This window comes from Platalea leucorodia (assembly GCF_965183815.1).
Source record: "Platalea leucorodia genome assembly, chromosome: 5".
Classification (NCBI taxonomy): Eukaryota; Metazoa; Chordata; class Aves; order Pelecaniformes; family Threskiornithidae; genus Platalea; species Platalea leucorodia.
This window is the reverse complement of record NC_138827.1, coordinates 77,542,984-77,567,965: the sequence shown is the minus strand read 5'-3', so window position 1 is coordinate 77,567,965 and position 24,982 is coordinate 77,542,984. Positions and strand designations below refer to the sequence as shown.

Below are 24,982 nucleotides of genomic sequence, written 5' to 3'. Positions count from 1 at the left end.
GAAATTTTAAGCTACAGGACAGAAGACAATAGTATCAACAAGCTAAGCTAGAAGCAGGGACAAGAATTGAAAAAAAAAAAAAACCTTATAAACTGCACCCACTATGACGTTAGAATAGAATAGGTTATTTCAGTTGGAAGGGACCAACAGTGATCATCTAGTCCCACTGCCTGACCAATTCAGGGCTGACCAAAAGTTAAAGCATATTAAGGGCATTGTCCAAATGCCTCTTAAACACCGACAGGCTTGGGGCATCGACCACCTCTCTAGGAAGCCTGTTGCAGTGTTGAAGTTTTTATTTTTATCAAAAAGTCATCTAGACAGAGAGCTAGATGACAGGGTGGGATTTCACTAGACATTATTAAAAGAGCAGACTTCTTGAGATTAGCACATACCTTCTGTCTGTTGAGTCTCCTGGGGCTTTCTCTCTCTAGGTTCTAGAGGCTCAGTTTCAGATCGCAATTCTGTAGATTGCTTTTTTTCAAAACTGAAGTCTGGAAGCTGTGGAGCCTGAGGTCTAGTTTTTCTTGCAGGATTCAGGAAAAAGCAGTAGGCACACCTAAACGCTACACAAAACCATACTCAATAAGTAGCCTTACTAATTAATTTCACGTTTCACCTTTATTCCTACACTACATTCTGCCTGTCCAAAATACTAAAAACAAAGAATTAAATAAGTGACTATCAGTACCTGAGAGTACCTCCATCAAATTTACACAAGCTGTTCCATATAGCTCCATTTTTAACTTCAGCATACGTTTGCTTCTTAAAAACCTGTTTGCTTTCAGCTCTGCTGCACTTACAAGCGCTGCCCACCACCGTGAAAGACTTGACCACAATGAACAAAATAATACAATTCAGTACCACAAGATGTTGCCACATGGTGTTCCTCTATTCTTTCCTACAAAAGAATTAAGTTGGTAGATTATTTCCCCCCCCCCTTATGATGTCACTTTCCTCACCCTTTGAGTAAGGGGATGCTATGGATTCTGCAAGGTATGTCTCTGCTTTTTGAGGAGCATTCTGCTCCAGGGGTGCTTAATTAAGAAAAGGTAGTTTTGTTCTGGAGAAGTCCTGAGTACCACTTAATAGTTAAATGCATATTTCACCCCCCCAAGACAAGGAGCCTGGGAAATGGCAATTTCTTGCACAGTTGAATTGTGAACTCACTTGACCTAAGATGACATATCAACTACATATCTTTGGTTCCATAGAAAACATTCAGCTTATTCTTACAATGCTGTATATTTACTAATAAAATTAAGCAAAACAAAATAAAATACAAGATTTATCTAAGATTCCCTCATTTCTTAAGCATCAGGCTCACACTTGTGGTAGAAAGGAGGCAAAATAAAACATCTGTGTTCAATAAAGAGCTCTGTCTGTCTTAAGTTATTGTCAGCCATAAATTCACGTATAGCCCCCTAGGGCTTGTTCCCACTCCTTTTCCGATACCTCCCCAAGATCTTCTTGCCAAAGCAAAATTTTGTTTAAGTTCTGGTAAAAGAGGCACACTTTAATGTCAGATAGTTTCTCAATATAAAACCCTTCTGAGAACCATTCATAGCCAGTAGCAATTCTCAGGGATGTATTGGAGAAGGCTTATTTCTACTAAATAGTTTTCTACACATAAAATCCTTGGCCTGAAGGTTGCAATAAAGTACTTCTCTAAGTCTTGAAGTGAATCTATAAGGTATAGAGTAATAAGTTACCATAAAACTGTTCCTGTATGAAGTGGCATTTCACAGTGTCAGTTAAGTATTTAACTGCAAGCAAAATTAAGTATGATGCATGTTAGTTATGAAACATAAGCCAACTACTAGCAAGTCTACCACAGATAGGCTCTTACCTATGTATTCAAACTCCTCCTTCAAAGCCATACCATTGTGAGAAAAACATTGTTGACATATAAGGGCGTACCTAGAAAACATGAATAATATAATTACATACCTTTAAGTAAAAGCGAGATGCATTTTACCTTACATATTGACTAATAGCTTAGATATTTACTCTTAAAAGTTAATTTCCACAGTGAAATAATTATCCTTTAAATTAAGCAAACTAAATCTCTATATTAAATAATAGTTTTTAAAGTTGGTTTAAAAACAGTGAAATATTCTTAGCTACAATTTAAACCTCATGGTATTTTTAATATCATCATCAGAAAATAATGTCCAAATTAAGTCTACATTTCATTAGAATACAGTCAACATGAAAAGTGACCATGGTTAACACAGAAGTTCTGTTATGTTTGGACAGTTCTGAAGGCAATCTGAAAGCATTTATAATGGTAATAAAGCTGAGGTGCAAAGATTTTTTTTTTTTTAGTTCAAAATACAATTCATTCACCCACTTGAGCACAGATTTTTCTCTTTGTACCACATGACTAATACCACCCAAAGCAGCAGTTAATTTTGTCAAAATGCTACTGTTTTTCCTACAAAGAGATTTCAGGTGAAGCACTGAGAAAGGGCCATTTCTTTATGAACATTTCAGACAAATTAATTTGCAATTCTTCTAACCATGACATGTCTGACTTAAGAGATAGGAAGCTTCTTAACTTTTTAAGTGTTTATGTATTTCCTTTAGCAACATTTTACCTGTTCTGAGGACCATCACCGACCAAATATTCAATAACTCTATCCACAACTCCTCTTTCTCGAGGAAGAATAGGTCTTGCTAAAGGAGGGCCTGGAGGATGAAGACCTAGGAAGACACAAACTACGTCAAAATTCTTTTCAACTATATTATTGTTATTATCATCATCCCATACTTCACTGTGCATGCTAGTGTAATTAAATAATTGCACCTACTTAATATACATGGCCATATTTCTTAGTCCAGTCGGAAAGCTGTAAGATTTTTAAAGCCACAATAGTTAAAAGTTCCTCTTCTGCTCCTTTAGCTTATAATCTTATTAAACATTCTATTTTTATACTTTGGATATGTAATTAAATTTATAATTTCTAAAGAACTTAAGGCATCAATAGTATTTAATGACTACTCACAAATAGAGACTTTTTGAGCAAAGAACCACCTCCTTAGAGTTTTCTTCATATACTCTCAATTCTGCATATTTAACACCTCAAGTTTACACCAATAAATCTGGTAAAATCAATTACAATAGTAGAAGAATTAAAGATGTTAATAAAGAAGCACCCGCTGGTTTCTGTGTAATTACTATACCACATGAGCATGCCTTCAGTGTGCATTCAGTCTACACATTAAACCTGTCTAGACATTTGGCATTTTGGTAATCCCATGTTTAATGGAAAGTTGGATACTTTCAGATTTATGCTTAGTCAAAGAAGCCAGAAGGCCACTATTAAGATATCATTTTTCATATCCCATGTGTTTAACAAACTACTATCAAAATAAAACTCCACTAAGAACAGGTAACAGCAATAGTAGGTACCGCCTTTTTCACCTGTTTACATTTGGCAGTTAAAGTAGACCAGTGGCACAAACTTGCCTTTCCACAGAGTTTTAAAACATCTGGTCTGTTGTACAAGACCACCGCAAGCTGCCAATTTCCATTTATGTAGCTTTGAGTTCTTATGTCTACCTTCCTTTCCAGCCTTAAAACAGAAGATGCTAGGCATAATGAGCAAAACACAATTTGGTAAGAAACTAAGTCTGAATCATTCCAACGTGACCATTCAAATAGCTAAGTATCTGGAACTTCTTCCCAAGGCCACGCGCCTGGCCAAGAGACATTTTACACAAGCACAGGAGGTATTAAGTGACAGTACTTTCAACAAACAGATACCAGACAGTCTTGAATGCAAGATAATTAAGCAAGCACTTGGGGGGTGGGAGGGAAGACTTAAAATGTATTTCCATAAGACCTTTATGAATTCAAAGGCCGCAAAAAAGGACATTTGAGCAGGACAACGAACCAGTCCTTTCAGAACTCTGAAACTGACTTAATGGTCAGCTTCAAGCCACCTGAAGACAAAATCATGAAACCTGACAGATAAGACTCAGTTTAACCCAATAACAAAATTACATGTAATAATGCAAGAGTTCTATTCAAGCTCAAAATAGTAAAGAAGGTTAGACAGAAAAAAATCAACTAATATTAGCAGGTTTCATACTGAGATGAGCATACAGTAATCTGAAGCCATGCAAGAACTAAGTATATTTAATTCGTAGAAGTAAAATTCTCAAGGCACAAAAAGTGACCAGCGTTTTCTCAGGGAAGAGTTCTGGCTTGTAGCTATTCTCACTGTATCCAGTAAAAACAGATATGCAAGAGGCATGGCTTAAAAGAAAGGCTTTTAGTGACCACAGATTCAGCCTTCAATTCTCTTTTCAATTTGCTGTATGCTTCCAGTATTTTTCTTACAAAGATACGTTTCACAGAATCCCCCATAATGCCCAATAAACAAAGAGGAAGCTAAAGGGTAAAACAAACTAAACCCACTGTCTGAAGATGCAAAAAGGATTTTTAAAAAATCCAAATAGAGGACTACCAAGAGAGCAGAGTTTGTTAGCAAGTTGAACTAGTTCAGAAGGACATTTAATTGAAAGATACCATGGAAAAAAACAGTGGACTTCAAGCTTCTCATAAGACAAATTTAGCTTTCTTGTAGCACCTTAGCTGGGGACAGCACCAGGACATGCACAGGCATATTTTCCAACACAGCTGATACTCTTTCATAAATATACACAAAGAAGTAACATGTACCTCTTAAGTAGAGTGCACACAAAGACAACACAGCAAGTCTTACTATTTGATAAGCTGATCCAAAAATGGGCTTTAAGTTTAAATACAGCATTAAATGTAACTGCCAGCAATTGCTATCTCAAGCCTCCTACCTTTTAACCTTCACAGATGAAAGCAGCAAAGGAAAAAGAGTAACTTATGGCAAAACGTGCTACATTGTGGTAAACCTCAAGCTGAATGCCATGTACAGCTAACCTCCATGGCAAACTCAGAAACATTGTAGGAATCAAACAACTTCAGCAGTGCCTTCTGGAAGTGCTACACATAGAATGAGACTAATCTTGTCGTTAAGGTTGCAGTATTTCTAACAGCACAGCCTTTCAAAACACCTCTCATCAATACTGACCTAAATGGACTGTCCTTTACAAGCACAATAAAATTTCATCAGAAAACACTGCAATTTACAACTCTTCAATAAGCACAAAAAAGTTTCATGCTCAGCACATGTTTTTAAAATAACCCTCACTTTCACAAACAGGAGAAGTGAATTCAGGAGATATCAATCAGTGAACGCATTCCCAAGTTATCCCTGTATTCTGTCAACAAGCAGGAACCCAGACTAAGAAAACCTTCACAGCAGCAAGGCAGAACAAATTCAGGGCAACATAAACTGGACCTAATGCTTCATTTTATAGATTCTGAAAAAAGCTGTCCAGAGAAGAGTTCAGGCACAATGCATTTCCTAAAGCTTCACAAAAACCTGAAAGACCCAATACTTCCATTAAAAAAAGTGAATGGACAACATCCAACATAGGTGTGAAGTAAAGATCCGGAGCACTGATATAATCTGCAGTAAAATTAAAATTCTAGTATAATATTGTGAATATCTGGCTAACATTCAAATGTGTATTTAACCCTACATTCAAAAGACCAAATTTTCATATGACCTGTATATCACCAATATATAAAAAGTTTCCGGAAGTTAATAAACAAGGTAAAAATTAAATAAAGTTACCTAGAACGAAACATCACAACACACTCAAAGAACTTCAATTTCCTACCTACTAATAACTCAAACCAATCATCTTAGTTCTCCTGCTGTTATGGACACCAGTAATTAATATAAACATCAAAAGCAATCATTGTAGAAAGACTGGTCATTTCTGCAAAGCTTGGCAAACTCTCAACTACCTGCTGGTTATTAATTTTCAAACATATGGGAGCTCTGTGGTAATACACGTTAAATTGATTCTCCTCTACAAAATATAGTATAATGAAAATGAATTATTAATCTTCTCTAAAGTAGAGATAATTAAGGCTATTCATATTTGTTGCAAGCCATGCATAAACTTAGATGCAATGATATTACTCTTATACATACTGAATTTACATACTGTTCACTACAGCTACATGACTGAGATTTTATATGCCTGGAAGGTTTAGGGAAATTCAAGAGAAAACAGGGCTTCCATGTTAACTGACAATTGCAGTGGCTTCCATTGCTATCTATGACATACTTGGTCAAAATATCAGTTATAAGTCAAAAAAAAAAATGTGCCTATAAAGCATTATCACAAAACCTACATTAAATATTTTAATTAACAGGCTTGGCAACTGTCCTTTCAAACAAGTCCATTAATTTTTTTTCCTTCTTCCTCTAAACCATTTCTGCAGTAGAGGCTGAATTTCATCCAGCTTATTCAATGTGCCTGAATCTTCCCCTAAGAATAAAACTATTATATAGCTGATATTATTTTATTATATAGCTGGCTTTTTAAACAAGAGAATGCAATTTTAAACTCATTAAGGAATTTTCAGTAAGCAGGTTTCAGTAAACGTGTTTTGTAACTAAATGACCAATTTCCTGGTGCAAGGAGCTGATTTCTGGGACTTCAAAATAATTAAGACTTACTAATAACTTGCCTTTACAGTTCACTTCAGGGATAAAAACAAATTTAGCAGTTTCATAATACAGGTAAACAATTACTAACAAAAAATAAGGCTTAATGGACTCTGCAGAGAAGCGAGAGATCACAACTTTTCATGGCAAGTTTATTCCACTAAATGAAAAAATATGAACAAGCATTTTAACATTCAGCTGCCCAACATCTTCCATTAAGAGACCGGGTGTCAATATATTATGTATAGTCCTACTTTTAGATTGTGTCATGGAAGTTAGTAAGCAAGGACATACAGTTTGTAGGACTTAAATAACTTCAAGTTAAAAATCAGGAACACAGGGCAGAGAAAAATATTCTTGATCCCTGTGTAAAGAGCAAAGAACTACTCCACATTACAGTGGTGCTCAAAAGATTCTTGGCAAGTTGCATCCCTTCTGTTTTCAAGACAGCATTTCATCTCCTTTCTTGCCTTGTGATCCAACTTGCCAGGCATCCTGCAACAAATGAAGGGCCTGGCACTAACCCATACACAGCTTTACCATCCATGAGGAGAATGAGAACAACGCCTCCCCACAAAACCCTCAAATTTTGCTCTCTCTCCTATGGAATTTAGTTCATGTTCTATTTAATAAAGTCCATCCCAGCTGAACACCAAGCCAGAAAGAGGGAAGAGCATTTTCAGGATATGAAACAAAATTTTAAGCAGCACTCATTTCTACCAGATTTCACCCTGTTGCTAAACTTCTGACTCTTGTACCAAAATAACAATGCAATTTTAGAAGAATTCAGCTACAGCAGACAACTTTTCTGGTGTATTTGGTATTTTACACTTTAATCTATGAGTATAGATTGCATGACTATACCTCCTAGAGTAAAAATTTAAATAAACGTCAAGATGCATGTTAAAAAATATGTGCAGGGTTTAGTGAGAAACATGAATGCATTCTGAAAGTGTTCTCCTCTGTACCTGATTTATATAAGTGTAGGGCTCTTCTAAACTAAGAACATAAAAAGGTATGCTATATTGTTGACTACAGAATACTGCAAAGTTTTATTGCCATTTAAACAAAGAAGCCATAACAGTTAAATGAGCTCAGGCAATAGGTTTCAGCATCAAAAGGTGCCAGCTGTAAAGAGTTATGGCTAATTGAATATGGAACTCCTGCTTAATCAGATAACTGCTCTGCTATTTCCAAATGAAATGCCATTTCCATACTGTCTGAAAATGGCCTATTTTATTGGTAACCAGAGAAAACAATATAAACTGTAAATAACATTAAGTGCTCTGTTTACCCATTCCAGGCACTGAAGTAGCAGGGGATCCAGGGCGTCTTGGTAAAACATTTGACTGCAAGGATGGCACAACAGTTCTCTCTGAGGGTCCGCTCACAGCTGATGTGTCTCTCTGCTGATTAGGAGATGCTGGAACCAGTGATTTTGGAGAGCCTTGTTTAGGAGTCACAGGCAGGGGCATAGAAGCACTTCTTTGAGCTGCAGTCCTCTGACGAATTTCTGACAAGAACGTATGCATACTGAATTTAACATCTAGCATTATAAGCAAGAGATTAGTAAAAGTACATTAATATTGTTATTCCAATCAGCAAATTAGAGTCAAACAAAACCAGAAAGATCATCAGCTGCCTTGCTGAGCATGCCATAGAAGTAAACCCCACGCAGAATACTATATTTTAATAGCAATAATCATTAACTGTTAAATACTTAGGGCAAAATTCTTCTAGAAGAAAATTAGCAGTTACCTACCTTATGATTCTGTTCTCTAAGGCAGAATGCTGGAGATATGAATAGCTAGATTCAAACCACAATGCACGGACAGAACTGACCACTGTTTTTACTCTATGGTTTAAACACACTTTCAAGTATTCAGCTTTCCATGGGACCAAAAACTGTTCAGTCAATGTCTAAAATATCCAGGCTAAGTGCCCAGAGTTAGTAAAAATTTTTCAAATTGGATAAACAAAACAATTCTAAAGCCAGAAGAAAACTTAATGCTTCATTCAGATCACAGAGTTTTGTTCACTTTTCTCAGCAACTCTACCAACAACTCACATGCTTGGATCGTCACAAAGCAAGAACAGGCTCTGCTGGAACATCTCCTTACTTTTACTTCTTCTCACTCCACTATCAGAGTTACTATTAAGTCGCTATTACAAAAAACTTAAAAGGTTTCCTCAGTTCTTCTTACCTGAAGCCAGAGTTCTCATTAACACCAATGGGAATATCATCCAGGTAATATATTAAGGTTTGGATATTATATTATTCATGCAAACCTGAAGTTCCATTATATTTATACATGAGTTTGTTCCCCAAAACAAGCCAGGAACAGTACTCATTAACAGCAGTCACTATCATCTATTTCTCATCCCATCTACACCTAATCACCTCTAGGGAGCCTTTGAAATACACTATTGCAACAGTCAAATTGAAATGTAACCCTCACTGTAGGGCTGCAGACATTAACATCGTTAACAAGCGACAGCTTAGTCTCTAAAAGGTATACCCCAAGAATGCCTACACCTAAGACTATAGCACCCTACAGAGTTAGTGTCTAGCACCCACATTAGTTTGAACAAGCTTGCTTGTCTTCCTTCACAATAAATGGAATTTAACATTAGAATTGGATTTTAAATTCATCTCCCTGAGTTTCAAGATTAGAGAGAGTCTATCTGCTGACTTTGTGTCGGGTTGAAGAGTTTAAATCCTTAGCAGGCAGTTTACAGGTCCGCTGGCAACCAGCCACAGGGAGATGGGCGTGCTGAAGTCTGAAGGCATGACCCCTGTCCCCACAAGTACAACGCTACCACGCGAAGCTTCCGTATGGGCTGGAGGAGACAGAAAGTGGGCAACATCAGCTTACGCTAGCTAAGAAAGAGTTGCTATCACTGAAGTACTAGGTCAAATGTAAAAGTTCTTTTGGAAAATTGCCAACATCTAATGCCACGAAATTGCAACATACATAGGCTACATTCTTGCCTACATCTGCACATATACACAGGATTAGTGTACACTACAAGAAAAAAATAAAAAAAACCTCTTTGGTATCATCAGTTAGAAGACTAAAACTGCACAAAGTCTTACTAAAAATCCACCTAGTTCAGTTTCCTACTGAGCAGGATGAATTACTAGTTTTCCCCTGCCACACCTTCATGTGCATGACTGCATTGTCACACAACTTTATTGTCCAAGTTAGATCACCCAATGGGTATGAAGATTCTGTATTTTAACTTGGTTTTAGCAAGTAAAGTTTGTCCCCTCACTATTTAAACTGTTCAGAATCTGGAAACCAGGATAAACTGGTGAGGTAGTTGCAGAAATTCCTTTAAGGTTTCCTTGGTGACTTGTTTCAATTTTGAAAACTGCTCCTATATTGAAAGTTTTATTTTAATCAAGAATTCACTTATGATGAACCTCACCACTGACATTTCTTTGAGAGCTTTCTATGAGAGACCTTAGTAGTAACCTTTCAAGTCTACACTAGAATAATTGCATCATCCTCTCCATGCCATCTGACCAACAGGCATGACCCATCTCCAAATACATTGATTCTGCCCCATGATTTATTTATCCATGCGTTCAAGTTTGTGTTATAGTCTCCACTCATGTACTGGTTTCAAAAATCAAGCTAAAGGTATGCAATTTCTCAACTCTTCTCAGCTCCGCAGATCTTTAAAAATGAGTGATAAATATGAAGCCTAACTCTACCTGTTCCAAGATTATTTTAAATATCTATAAAAAGACATTTTAATCCACTGCTAAGATTATCTTCATTCTTTTTCATTACAAAGCCTGCTTTATTATGGTTTTACATATAAAATTGTCAAAGATCATGACTATAATTTCTACATATGGATGTTACTTGACATTTTGAAGGCTGTCTTCCTATATCATGTGGTTTAAGCATGTCAGTTTTGGTTGCGTAACAGCTCTGAGTCTGCTTCATAAGTCATGGATATATCCACATTTATTCTGAGCCCACAATACACTATTCCTAAGCAATTTCCACGCCACCTGCAATAGCTTTGCCCCTTTTGCCTGTTCTTTCTGAAGGGCCATTTTTGGCAAGCCTCCTTTAAAAAGACTTTCAATTTTTAAAAAGTTACTGCTACTTTAATGACTCTTTCCCCATATTTTTGCTCCTACAAAGATGTTGAACCCAAGTACTTTACAGTCAGTATTAGAGAGATGTGCTTCAGTAGTTTTAGCCTCGTTACAGAGGTAAGAATGCGAGACTCATTGCTAGTTTCCACAAAATGATACCAGGTTATGCACAAGGGTTTTTTTAATCCCCTCCACTTAAAAGTTCATTTGGCTTTCACGCTATTCTTATTTCATACTTAAGAGAACTTGCCAACACTGCTGCTCCCCAAGTAAAAGAAGTTACCAGAAGAACTTACATTATGAGAACAGGAGAAATGCATTCCTTGGCAAGACCAATAGCCCATCCATAGCAGTATTTCATCTCAGAGGGGTTGTAGATGTTATTTAATGACAACACACAAACCTGAATGATTTCTGTTGCCCACATCTCTGATACCACCCCCAGGATCCACAAACGCATTGGCAGGGATGTTAGATAGTACAGCCCTGTCTAATCATGTTAGTATCACATATAGACCCTATTGCCCATGAACTCCTCTAATTCCTTTTAAACCTGCTGCCCACTTCCACAATAACAGCCCTAATATTCTTCTGCAGTAACTGGGTATGATCTATATACTTCTCAAGTTGCATTGTGTTGAGATACAATGTGTTACTAACAAGCCTCTTGCAAAGTTCCACATTTCCATAACTCAAGTTCCACAGGTTAGCTGAGTAACATATGCCTCAGGTCTCAATGCTAACACAATATACAGCTACTGCTGATGTGGTTTTAATGAAGTTTCGCAGTTTTCCAAGGTTTTTTCTTCTCTGAATGACTTTTGTGCACTGCAAACCAACTGTATGAAAACAGATAAATAACTTAAAAATAGAACTTTTAATCTTCAAGCACACTGGAGTCCAAATTCTGCAGTTACCCGCACTGAACAATACAGATACATAAGCAGACACATCACTTAACAGGGCTACTACTCACAACTGATGATTCAGTATGATCTTTTAAAGAATATTAAGATATTGCCAGTGGTGAGACAGCTGTATCTTTCATGTTTACAAGCATAAGTATTTTATTTCTCCCTTACTTCAAAACTCCTTTATTTTTGTAGAGAAAAATACATCACTTTTAAAGAGCTGAAGCACAATGCAGGTCAATATATAGTTCACATAACTTGTTGGCTTTAGTGGTAAAGACCAACCAAGAATTTTCTTTCTTCCTCCTCGTGCCTGTAGTCATCCCATGGCTTGCAACCATCTGTTATTGCATTATTTTTAATTCAAGTCATGGAGTGATCTCATCTACAATACAGCACTGCTAACAGTTGTATTAGCACAACAAAGGGAACAGGTATCAATAACAGGATATTGTTGATAAATATTTATTCCACTGCCAATATATAATTACCCTATTTTTTTCATATAGCCAAAGTACTGAATAACTATATGCTCATTAACGTTACCCCTCAAAACATTTCTGAAGAGATAAAATTGCACTTAAGTTTTCAAATGCCTTTCCTCCTGGATTTCCAGGTGCTTTCTTATGTCAAACTCAAGATTCATCCGAATGATCTGTTAAAAACTACAATTATTTAAGAAGTGTGTGTCAAAATCACAAAAACTGCAAGAAGAGCTAAATACATATGAAAATTGGGGCATTACCAGTTGTTTTTCTGAGAACCAACTATTATATAATGCTGCTTAAATCTCTGTACTAATTAGTATGATGCGTAAGTTTCCATTTCAACTGGTAAGTCAAAAAGATGCCAACTAACTAACCTTTCATTAGCTGCCTCATACCCAACATTGTCCAATCTGATTACACATTCGTCATTACCTACCCTCTTTCCAAAAAGACTCAATTACATAGCTCAAGATAACGAGTTCTGCTGCCTGGGTAGTCTGTGCCCAAAGTGAGCAAAGAGAAGATCTAGGAAGCTTTAATGTTAACTTGTTAACAGATAATTGTATTATTCCCAATCACTATAATTCTACCACATATTGCATACACCAAATTACAGCACAACCACATTAAGGTGTCATCTAGTTACAGTAAGTTATATACTGCACAGAACAGAAGCTAATATTTGTTTTGGGCAGATATTATTTAGCATGAAGAGCAATAAGCTAGTAGTTTTCTGATAGCTAAAAATTGAAATAATTACTGCACATAGCAAGAACAAGTTATTTAGAAAATAAGTATCCACAATTTCACAAGCTAAAGCCAAACACAGAATGTCCCTCCTGAACTATAATGCATCTACAAGATACAGTAGTCTGAATATCCACTTTTACATGGACAAAAAGCAGCACCAATTCTAAATTCAATGTGTTAGAGAACAGACTGGAAAAAGAAAAAAGGAAGTTGTTCTGTATATGAACAAAATTACATAGAATCATACAATCATTTAGGTTGGAAAGGACCCTTAAGATCATCAAATCCAACCATAAACCATGATAACTTACAAAATTTTCTTCCCAAAATCATTTCCAAGGCTAAACTACACTTTTATTCAGGATAAAGTAAATTGCTTACTTTAATGCGGATGCACCCAAAGAAGTCGAATAATGTTTGCATCAGAAGTGCACCTGACATTTTCTCAATTGTGTCCCCACTTAGAGGTCCCTGGTTCACACCACAACACAGTCTCAGAGAGCAGCGCTCACATTCTTCTCAAATGAAACTAAACTGAAAGATGCCCTCCATCAGGTCCATGAGACCAGTTTACAGCTAGCCCTAAATAAAAACCCTTAAACATATACAGTGTGGGCAAATTCCTCAGCAACAACCGTTTCACTCTACAAACCTACTCCCTATTATACCATGCTTATTAATGTAGACCACAGCCTATAGTGGCTGGCTCTCAGAAATACCTCTCTCTCTCTCCAAACCTCTCCTTCATAGCCCTTCTATTAACAGTCAAGTCAAAAATCAACACAACACACCATGTGCTGGATCCAACTAACCTGCTTTTGCCTAACTCAGAACACTAGATCAAAAGCACAATCACTGCACTTTGTAAACCCAAACATACACAAGACTAGTTAACTAACAGACTGAGCAGCTCGCTTGTCACCATCACTACTTACACAGCCTGGACAGAAGGGAAGAGAACAATCCTGTAACTCCTTAGGAGTTTCAAAAATGCTGGTGATATCTCTTAATAAAGCCAAGGTGACTAAAGACCTCTCATTGTCTATTTAATTTGTAGCTAGTTATCTCCAGATCTCTACATAGAAACACCCGTTTCCAGGCAGTTTCATCCCCTGGTTAGCATTACTTGCATTCTACAAACAGATCTGTCACCCTGCTTCTGGAGTGATTTCCAACGTATCTCAAGGAGAAGGATGAATAGGAAGAGTTAAGGGAAGAAAAAAAAGAGACTACCTAAACATTACAGGTATGACAAAAAATTCTTGGCCACCACCCATGAGCTGCATTAAGACAGAGAACAGAACAGGGTGCCAGAATGGCCCTTCAGCCTTAAAAAAACAAATGCCACAGAAACATAATGAGGGGAGAGACAAGTAAAGAGCAAACTTGAGAAAAAGCTGTTGTGCCTAGAACACCAGAAGAGATAACAGCTTTACTGCTAATGTACTGCACTGCACCTACTCACTGTCAATGTCAACAAGTAAGGATGGGCTAAAAATGTTTACATTACAATTTGAAGCTAAGCAGGAATAACAAAACAGTGGATTTGACCATGCAGGTTATAAACACCTTTGTTAGTAAGTCCAGGTGTTCCGCACCCATCAAAACCAGCACTCCAAGAGCAAAAAAAATGAGACAAATAAAAATTTCATTACTCACAAGAATTAGACACAAAGTTGACAATTCTAATATATGCTCTAAACCAATGTTTATTGTATGGAAAATTACGCACATCAGATTCTGCAGTTTCTTTTGAGCGCCATCCCCTACAGGTCTAGGCTGGTTATAACAGCAAATTAGTATTCACACTTTGAGACAGATCTTTGTAGGTATCTTCAGTATTATAATATAAGGTGCCCTTTACACTGTGTTAATACCAGCATTTTCAGTTTAACCACAGCATATTATACTCAACTTTAAGAAAAACTTAACATTAGTTTATTTGCATAGTTTGTTGTTTTGTGGTTTTGTTTTGTTTTGTTTTTATAGTCCACACTTTTCATGCAAACATTCTACCGGGATGGTGTGGGGGGAGAGATCTTTTCAGTCTTGAAACCTGTGCGCGCAATCTAGAAACAAGGCTTCCTTGAAATGCATGTAAGTTTTTTCTATTTCTTTTATTATTTTATTCAATAGCACCTTTAAATGGAACATCATAAACTAGTAAAGAACTGTCCATTCTTTGCCTCTAGAAAATATCCGATTTCTGCACTAGCTTTGTGGAATCTCTCCATCCAACATATAAAAGTAGTTTAAGCACTGCATTAGGAAAGGTCTAACTAGCCAGAAATAAAAACAGAATTGAAAAGCTAAGTGAATGAACATTACATAAGATTTGAAAGCACCTTAGTATTGTAGAAAAATTGCAAGTATGCCACAAGAAGTTAATTTTCTCTGTTTTAACATCAAGCAGCATTAAACATCCTGCTGTCTAGAAGAGCATCAGCCTTTAGTAATAGATCCCTTGTCTGAGAAATACAGAACAGTAATGGGCATAGTCTAATAAACAGTCTATTAACCCTAAATAAAGGTCAATTGATCTACAAATTTTATCGTAGAGAGACTTCTAGAGTGTAAATTGCTATGAAAGACAAGTATCTATGCTAAAGAGCAGCCGTTTTACAGGGCTATTACCTTGTCCAGGTCTTGGGGTTGCAGATGTTCCAGCAGATGGCAGTTCAGCCTCCTGCCAATTAATTATAAATAACATTATTTGAATGTTCAGCTCCATGGTACCTTTCATATTAAATCAGTATCGATACCAAGATTCTCACCTTTGCACTTGATTCTGGATCAAACCTTTCAAGGATTAATTTAGCAGTCTTGTACGTTTCTTTCTCCATTACTTCCTCAAGCTGGAAACAAAAGGTTCCACACATCAATACAGAATTCTTCAAAGTACTTCCCCACATATCCTCCCATTTACACGCAACTTACTAATGTTACCAAAAGGTAAAGCTCAGTCCAATGAACTAGTAGCATGTTCAGATACCTGCGGATTTGCTGCATTCAATGGAAATGAAGTTTTGCCTTCAAAAATAGTTTCTAAACTCTAATGGGCTACTTGTATTTAACAGCTTTATTGCAAGGAAACACCAAATATTGCTAATTGTTTACATATAATGAGGAGAATAATTACATGCACCAACTTCAATAATGGAATGTGCAAAAATCTATCAGCCATCATTATTGGAAGTTATTAGACATGACAAGCAAATGACAGGCAATTCCTTAGATTTATTTCCTCATAGCACTTAATGCTATTAATTTAAGGAAGGTCGTTAGCCAAGTGCTTTACAGAATAAAGTCTCTGTGCCAATTAACTGCTGTCAGCATCGATTTTAGATTATTTATTAGCAGAAGCAATTAGCTTGCTGCAAATGCTGTGAAAACTCACTAACTAGAGAACAGCCATGGAATTTGCTCAAATGACTTTAAAGGCTGGATCTCCATCTTTACAGCAATTCAAACCGCTTTTCAGAAAAAAGGGAACATGTTAAGAATTTAAATAAAATACTGAGAACTATGCATACTTTAGGGAGTGTAATTAAAGCACTTCATTATTACAGCATTTTATTTACAATGCACTCAAGTGGCTTTAGAGCTAATACATGGGCTTAATTAAAAAAGTAATCACTAGTGAAGTATCATTTTAGGGGTTAACAGCCAACGTCAGAAGAATCATAGAATACCAGGTTGGAAGGGACCTCAAGGATCATCTGGTCCAACCTTTCTAGCAGAATCTAGACAAGATGGCCCAGCACCATGCCCAGCTGAGTCTTAAACATCTTCAGCATAGCGGAGTCAACCACTTCCCTGGGGAGATTATTCCCATGATTGACCGTTCTCATTGTGAAAAATTTACCTCTCGTCTCCAATCAGAATCTCCCTGGGAGTAACTTGTACCCGTTACCCCTTGTCCTCACCATGTGACTCCTTGTAAAAAGAAGCTTAAGAAGCTTAACTTTAAAAAGGAGATAGTTGAAGTTATGACAAATAGCTAATATGTACAGAAAATATAATGCATTTTACAGTATCTTAAGCAGACCTTTTCTCCTAGATATGCTAACGGCCATGTTCAGCTAAAAGTGGGGTTTTTTTTTTTTTTCTTAAGTTTGCCGTTGGCATAAACTGCAAAACTGAGAAGGTCAGTGGTCAAAAAATTAAGTTCTCAAACTCATTTGTCACTGCTAAAATAAAAAATGGTGCAGGTTAACATAACTTTTACACCATTATTTAGCTAGTGAGAAACTAAAGTTTCAGCCATTCTGCAATACAGACCTTGTAGAGGTTTTACCTTTAGACGGACCTCAGAATTACAAATAGACCTCAGAAGCTAAATAAAATCCACTCAATTTAATGGATACACAGTATCCATTTAACACTCACTCCCATACACACTACCAGAAGTTTAAGACAAGGAATACTATCCAGGCTGTTAATTAAGGACTGTTGAAACAAAAGGGAGTGAAAAGGGAAGTAAAAATCAATTTCCTAAACTTGTATTTCAGCAGGACTTTGGAGTTAACTCACTAACTTCGTAAAACAAATACCACACAGTGCAGTAAGATCAGAATTAAGGGTCTAATAGGAAAAATAAAGTATTTATTGCTTATAAAAGTGAAAACCATAAGGCAGACCTTTATATGAAGGGGCAAGGTTAGTGAGGTGAAGCTGCAAAGTGGGGAAGTGTTAACAGTCAGTGTCAATATCTGGCCCCCAAATCAAAATAAAAAACCCCAAGTCACTTTACATCAATGAACGTATAATGCACGCAATTGTCTTTATAGCCACACAGGAAAATGAGAAAATAACCTCCTGCAGGACAAAGCAACCTTTAGGAAGAGAAAAAACAGAATGCTACACCATCACTTGACACTTTCCTTATCTAACACACTTCTTGCTATAGCAGCTTTAGATAGGATGGTAGTTATTTGTGGATATATTTAAGTTTTGCAAAAACAGTAACATTATTTTGAAATGGAAAAAATTAGCTCTCATCACAAGATTGAGATGTCAGTTATTCTTCACATTACATAGTTCCTGGATAATTCAACAAGTTACTCTTCATATTTTGAAATCCATATAGCTTTATAATTCTAGTAAAGCTGAATCTGAACAAGAATTCAGTTTCACGACTGACTACAAATTTCTTGAAAATGTATAGAAATTGTCAAGATTTCTAAAAGCAGACTCAGTTCTTATGGTTTCACTTCTAGGATAGATTTTTCTAAAGTCAACTGAAATTTGGCTGGCAATACCAAATAAGGAATCAAACAGGTCAAAGTTTACTTACTCTTTGGGCAAATTAGTATAATTACTAAAGCAAATAAGAGCCTGTGTAAAATTTAAATACTATCTCTACATTTGCATAGCAGAAGAAAGTGGCTTGTGCACTACCACAGCAAGCTCATTTATAAATGCAAATCAACATACTGACTTCTGGATTATTCGCAATCCTGAAGCACAACCTTGGAAAGGTTAACCTAGTGCTGAGCACTGGCTCGGCAACACAGCAAATTGCTCGACACCTCCCCCTCTTTTTCCATAATACACTCCTCTCCGTGATCCAAAACTTTTCCCACAAAAACATTTTCTACTTTCTGTCAAGGGCTAATTCAGAGTCTATTATTATCAAGCTTAAATGCTGAGTAACCAGGATCACAAGTGAAGTCTCTATGAAAGTTAATACCAGCCTAGTCATGGATTTTTCAAACCTATTTCATGGAATTAACCACATCTCAATAAAGAAGCATGGTCATGTACCACATTCTCTCCTATGAATAATTGCATGGATGGCCTCCTTTCCAACTGGCAACCAAACAGAATTCCTGTGGCAACGACATCAGTTGCCTATATTGAAAAGTAATATGAGTAATGTATTTTAAGCTTCTTGTAAATGCGATTTAGCAACTGGAAGTCTGAAGTATTGGCACGGTGCAAGCTACTTATACGCCATACTACCACGTGAGTTCTTAAATTGAATTACTTGGTATGTCAAGCCCAACTATGGAGAGGTATTTCTTTATGTTCACACAAAGCCACAAGATTCATTTCAGTCTACCATGTAAGATATGCCAGTACACATAGCAAAAGTTTCCTTAAAATAGGAAATAAATCATTTAAGCCACAATAATCAAGTGTACTCTGGATAGATCCAAGCAAACACTAAAACAACCAAAGTAACTGTTCTGTGTGAGCACTGCATGAAAGAAATACCTCATTTGATCGTTCATCAGTAAATATGATTTTTAACCATATTTTGAGCTTCCAAGTGCACACTTGCAGTACTGTAGCATATATTGGGTAGACTGACTGGGCTTATACAACAACCAACTCCTTTGTCACATACTGAAGGTTATCAAAATATCTAGTGTTCTATGCCTAGAAGGCTGAAGGTATAAAGTTCATTAAACAGTAGTTATTTTAACAAACAACATTCATATGCTGCATTTTTTTTTTTCCATTATTAACATAATTCCAAGGCAGCCTTGAAACCAGACTACTTTTTTTCTTGGAAAATTAACAGATACAGCTTTCTAGATTCTTACCTGAAATAGCTAGGAAGTCTGTCCAAGTCTAATATTATATTCAGTCTACTATAACAGAATAGCTGAGCAAACTTCAGCAAAGTTTAATTCTAACATTAGCAAAGTAATTACAACACTATCTTCACAACTCTGTCCTCAGGCTAAGAATTATCCCGTCTTTAAGACTGCTGCTCCAGGTAAAGTCTCCACTAATTCCCACTTGTAGCAGCTTAATATATGTCCTGTGCCCTTGCTTTAATACACTTAACCCTCTGAACTTACTCATCTATACACATTCAGGCTTAAGGGCTGACATCCTCATTAACTGAGAACTCTTAAGGCCAAAATTACAGCTACACAATCACGAACACGACCAGAGTATCCCTTATGATCAAGGAAAGGAGAAAAAAAAGTTGTATTTTGAAGTAGTGCCTTAATTATAGCTAATGAACTTAATCCCCACCCCCCAATCCATAAAGAAACACTCAATGTGTTTTAAAGCATTCACTAGGAAAAAAGCATGGTAGAGAGTCAGTTCCATGGAAAATAAGTATTACACAAATTTTGAGTCAAAATACAGGACAGACAATATTAATGGGCATTTCCAGATGAAGTATCTATTATTTGTGTTGTCAGGTATTTTACCCACATGAATATCTATGTGATTATGCCACCAAAGACTAAAGCCTTTTGAACAGAACTGAAGTTCTGTTGAGCAGCTCATTGCACAGCCACCAGGGCATTATATCTAGTAGATGAGGAGCTTAACTCTGTTATAGGTACCCGTCAGCATGTAAGTAATGTCACTAGGGAAAAGGTGGACCACATGCCTGTAAAACACAAGTACTGTAACATTTTTCAAAAGGACAATTGTCTTCAATATAAGATTTTTCCAGCAATCAGGTAGCTGAGCTGCAATGAAGTGAAAAACCATAGCTGTTGTGGCGGGCTGACAGTGCCTAGACCACAATTTACTTTACAAATAAACAGGAAATACATAATTTACTTATCCCAGATACTTTGAGGATCACAATGTAAATACCTTAGTAACTAATCCTACTTGCAAACTCAGCAGTAAATCAGAATCTAACAGGGAAGAAAAAGCCTCTCCCTCCCCCATTCCCATTATTTTACTTGGTAAAGGTTTTTGTTTTGTTTTACTAAAAAGTAAAGTAGGTGTTGCTACAGTGATTCATAACTACAGATAGTTGTAAGGAAGTTAATCCAAAACAAAACCAAATCTGAATATTATTAAAACCAAATCATTACAGAACACAACTTCATGAGTCTTTTTATCTAAAATACAAATTATATTCTGTGTCATAACCTGCATGCACTTCCAGCTCATTTCAACATGCTAGGTTTCATGTATGATGATCTCATTTTAATGCTTAATTGAATACCTTTAAATTATGATGAAACTCCAGAGTCAGTCTTCTGAGTTAAAAATACCAGCACAACCATGCTGATTCAAGAGGTTGCAATAAGTCTTCTGTTTCTGGTTCCTTCATAGGAACCAGGCACCCACAATATCAGAAGGTAATCATGGACTTTTTATTCCCCTCAGATTGAAAAATAGCTGAGTTATAAGTTATCGGACTTCCCAGAACTCTGTTTTACTAATCCTATTTAGAAGTTTGTCTTTAATGATTAAAGCTTGACATGCATATATACTATTTCCAGGTTTAAATTCTCCACAGTTACACTGTAATTTATATATTGTTCACAAAGTATTCATGCAGTTGTTTAATTTTTAACTACTGCCTGCTCTTCTACAATATGTCGTTTTGATTTTTTGCATATGCAAAATACACATTTACATCTTGTTTCAAAAGCATCAATTCCCAAAGTGAAAAACTCTCCCCTTTATAAACCAGCTTTTTCCTGACTAATCTTTTATTCAATGCCTTTTCTCTAAAGAAGTGCTTCTCACACACAAAAATTCAGCATTACTTGTTCTTCTAGAATAAATACAAATATTTTCATGATTACATAAAAATAAACTTAAACTGAAATGAATGCTTTACATTTAAGACTCCAAAAGCTGTTTTGTTCTCCGTTGTGCTTTTTCTGTTCCAAAAACTTTCCCTCCAAAGCTACCCAATGACTACGTAAATTGGAGAGTTCAACTAATTTCAGTTGAGCAGTTTTCATAAAATAAAATTAGAAACATAGTTGTCATGCTCATTTATTTTGTTCTCAGGAAACGTAAGCCTCTCCAACCCCTTTTTATCACCTCTCCAACCAAAGGACACTTCCATTTAATAGATTCCTTAATATAAAGATTAGCAGATATAAATATTAGCAAATCCTCTTTACCAAAGGACAATGACATAATTAGGTTACAAGTTATCATTTTTACGTCTACATTTTAGAAGTGATAAAAAACAGAGGGGAAGATCAGTGAAACCTGGTTCCCCTGTAAAGGTCATATAATACCAGACTCTTACCCGACTCCTTTTTGGTAGCTTTGTTGTGGGTTTTCTATTAATTTAGCTACCATGGCAAAATCCAGAAGGCATGAGGTGAACACTTTGGGAAACTCATTAACAATAAAGGCTCATAATGCAACTTTTGGAGTTTTTTGGGGGGAGGACGGGCTGTTTGGTTTTTAGTTGGTTGGGGAGGGGGGTTGTGTTTTGGTGGTGGTGGTTTTTAAGTTTTGCATTGCAAGGCAGCCGATGAAGCCAACAACATAAGTAAACAGAGAACTTCCTTATGGAATGATTAAGTAGAGAGGAAACAGCTTTCAGTGTTACAAACTTAGCAAACAGTGAAAGTTATCCAAGACTTGGAATCTTTTCCATCCTAAATTTGTCTTACTGAGATTAAGTGTTGATCCCGTTGAAGCAAATACCTGGCATACACCAGTTTTATACTGTTAACTCATCCACACAGCTCACAAAATAGATGACCTCAAGAAAACTGATAGGATTGATACATAAGAAAATAAATTTTTTAGAGGAAAGAATGTAAGGGAAGAAATAAGTAGTACAAAAGAAGATGGAGGAGGATGGGAAATAAGTCATGATGCACTTAAGATACACTTTTTCATCAAGTAACAGATTGTATCCAGACAAGATTGAGTCCTTTTTGCTATTTATGAACAAGACATTAAGTGACAGAGTAACTATTAAAGATATAGTTGCATTCTACATTCTTAAATCAGTGCAACATCTAACACTTTTTATAATCCTAAAGTAAAAAAAGTAGTCAGCAATGAGTAGGTTAAAGCATACATTTTCATTTTCTGACAAAACGGAATCACTTTAATCACTTTACATAGATCTAGCAGCACTAGAACAGTAAGTTTAAGTTAAACTACAAGGAGACAATTTATTCTCATATGCAACCAGTCCTTTTAATTTTGAGGTAAGGAAAACCTTGTGTAGTACTAGAAAACTTATGAAAACAGAGGAATGCTAGTAGTTTCACCTCCCACCCTCCCTCCACTCTTCATCTATATATTACAATCAAACTCAATTTGCAGAGATGCAAAAACACTTTAGTGTACCATAACAACTAGCTTTTCTTGAAGTTTTACTTACTATTTTTTTCTTTTGAGATTTTAAATCTTCCAGCGCATCATCTAAAAGAAGGACATCATACGTTAATTTTCAAATACAAATAAGAGATAATTTCAGCACACTCTAAACGTTGACTTTGCCCTGTGAGATCAGGAAAAATTATGCACTGACCACTACCAACCCTACAACATTAGTAAACTTTGTGTAAAATAACTGAAGTTTTTATGTGAAAATAAATTATTTTAAATCCTGAAACTGCTTATAAATTATAGCCCACTGTTATCACTTTACAGTTACAACTATTAAAAAGTTTTATGTACCATTTCCTCATTAAGCAAACCAATTCTAGCCAGTGCCCTGCTTTGACCTACATTAAAACTGGTACAACAATGGACCAAATACACTTAATCTCATGAGTCAAACTACAGAAAAAAAGCTTGAGGTCTAAGTATTAATATATCTATTTGAGTACCAGATTTACTGGCTTCAGTATTTCACGTAAGCCTCTTAACACATGCTAGTTTCAAATGCCAGGTCAATTCTGAGCTTCAAATCTCAACCTATTTCACCCTTTCACTACTTTCAGACTACAGCAACCCCTGCTAGTTTTCTAAGAAAAGCTACCAGAACATCATTTTACTAATAAATGTTAAGAGAGACTGTTACAACTGGTAGGCATAGCACCTAACCTCCCTAAAAGGAAGGGAAAGAAGAAAGGTTAAATGCATGTGGGTTAAACGCACGCTTGGCACTCATGGAAAACTCATTGTAATAAACCATTGCCTCATACAGAAAATATACTCTTGATAAATCCATTTTCTACTACCTCCTTCATAGCAAGAAGAGTTTAACAAAAAACTTCACAACTGTTTCCCCTTCTCAGCTCTACTGGACACCAGCAGTTCACTTCCTGTAAGATATAGCTACTTTTACCCATTTTTCAGTTTTCAAAAAAAGAAAAAGCTGCACAGTACTACAAGAAACAAAACCAGAACCCACCAAACTAAATACTTTTTTTTGTATCATATATATATATATATATATATATAAAAAATATGGTACACACACTTTTTAAAGTTACTTCAGGAATACTACTGTTACTTGAAAATAAGGGAACACAATTACTTGAGCTTTTCCAGAAGGTAGAAACCCATTTTGATAGAATAAACCACTTTATTAAATGTATAAAATACTAAAACTGGGTATGTACATATTTGAAAGTTTATGCAATGGAAGAATAACTACAACATTCCCTTATTAGTTAAGACAAATAGGACATGGAACAAGACCATATTTAGCACTGGACTGGACCACAGAAGACAGACAATTCCAGGAATCGTGCATCTTCAATTTAATAACACACCTCCCTCCACCAACTTTTACATTTATATTAGAACGCTGCCCCTCCTGCAGCCCCACACAGATTAACACCTTGAAGTGCACTGCAGTGCAGTATGGTATCATGCAGCCAAACAAATAGCACAATATGGTCAGCTGTTAACAGTTACTCAAGAAACAGAAGCTGCTTTTGGTACAGAAACGCCTAGAACATCTTCAAGCATAGCCTTCCACAAAACAAAACAATCAGTTTAAAGCGTGGGCATTTGTTTCTGATCACTTTATCTCCTGTGTTCAAAAAGAACCTGCCCCTTCAAACCTGGCCAAATGGCAATTACTGCAAAGTTCTCTCAAGAAGCCAATATCTCTCATTGTAATTAAACCTACAGAAAAAAAAAAAGAATCATACTAGAGAAGTCAATACCTGCAAGATACCTCATTTATTTTCCCCACACTTTGGGAAAGATCAGCCTAAATCTTCCTCAACAGTTGCTTGCCTGACTGCTCTTAAACTGAATTTCCATAACCTCTCTACAGCACCTTTCCTAGTGTTTCACTAGGAATTTTCCTCATTCAGAGCATGGTTCCCAAAACTGGTGTATGCTGGTCAACCAGCATAAAGTTTTATAGTATTAAATAATAATCTCCAGTGACTCAATGTGTTATATTAACTTATTCCAGAATAAAAGGCTAGCTTTGAGCCACTCAGTTGCCAGTTTTCTCCCTCAGCTACGTTTTTTCCTGCTCTACTG

At 36.2% G+C, this 24,982-nt stretch overlaps 1 protein-coding gene across 14 annotated transcripts in view; it reads right to left on the bottom strand.

Annotated features, from left to right (window-relative positions):
• Positions 1-24,982, bottom strand: part of LNPK (lunapark, ER junction formation factor) — a gene marked incomplete at its 5' end in the record, with an annotated part of 55,446 nt that overhangs the window by 19,033 nt on the left and 11,431 nt on the right. For 9 of the 14 annotated variants that reach the window (XM_082314153.1, XM_082314147.1, XM_082314150.1 and 6 more), the window contains 7 exons: positions 396-566; positions 1,850-1,920; positions 2,601-2,706; positions 7,864-8,115; positions 15,470-15,521; positions 15,610-15,690; positions 22,914-22,954. In XM_082314153.1, coding sequence (XP_082170279.1) covers positions 396-566; positions 1,850-1,920; positions 2,601-2,706; positions 7,864-8,115; positions 15,470-15,521; positions 15,610-15,690; positions 22,914-22,954 — 774 coding nt within the window. The remainder of the gene's footprint in view (positions 1-395; positions 567-1,849; positions 1,921-2,600; positions 2,707-7,863; positions 8,116-15,469; positions 15,522-15,609; positions 15,691-22,913; positions 22,955-24,982) is intronic. The other 5 variants (XR_014228385.1, XR_014228386.1, XM_082314145.1 and 2 more) reach the window with 1 other exon arrangement.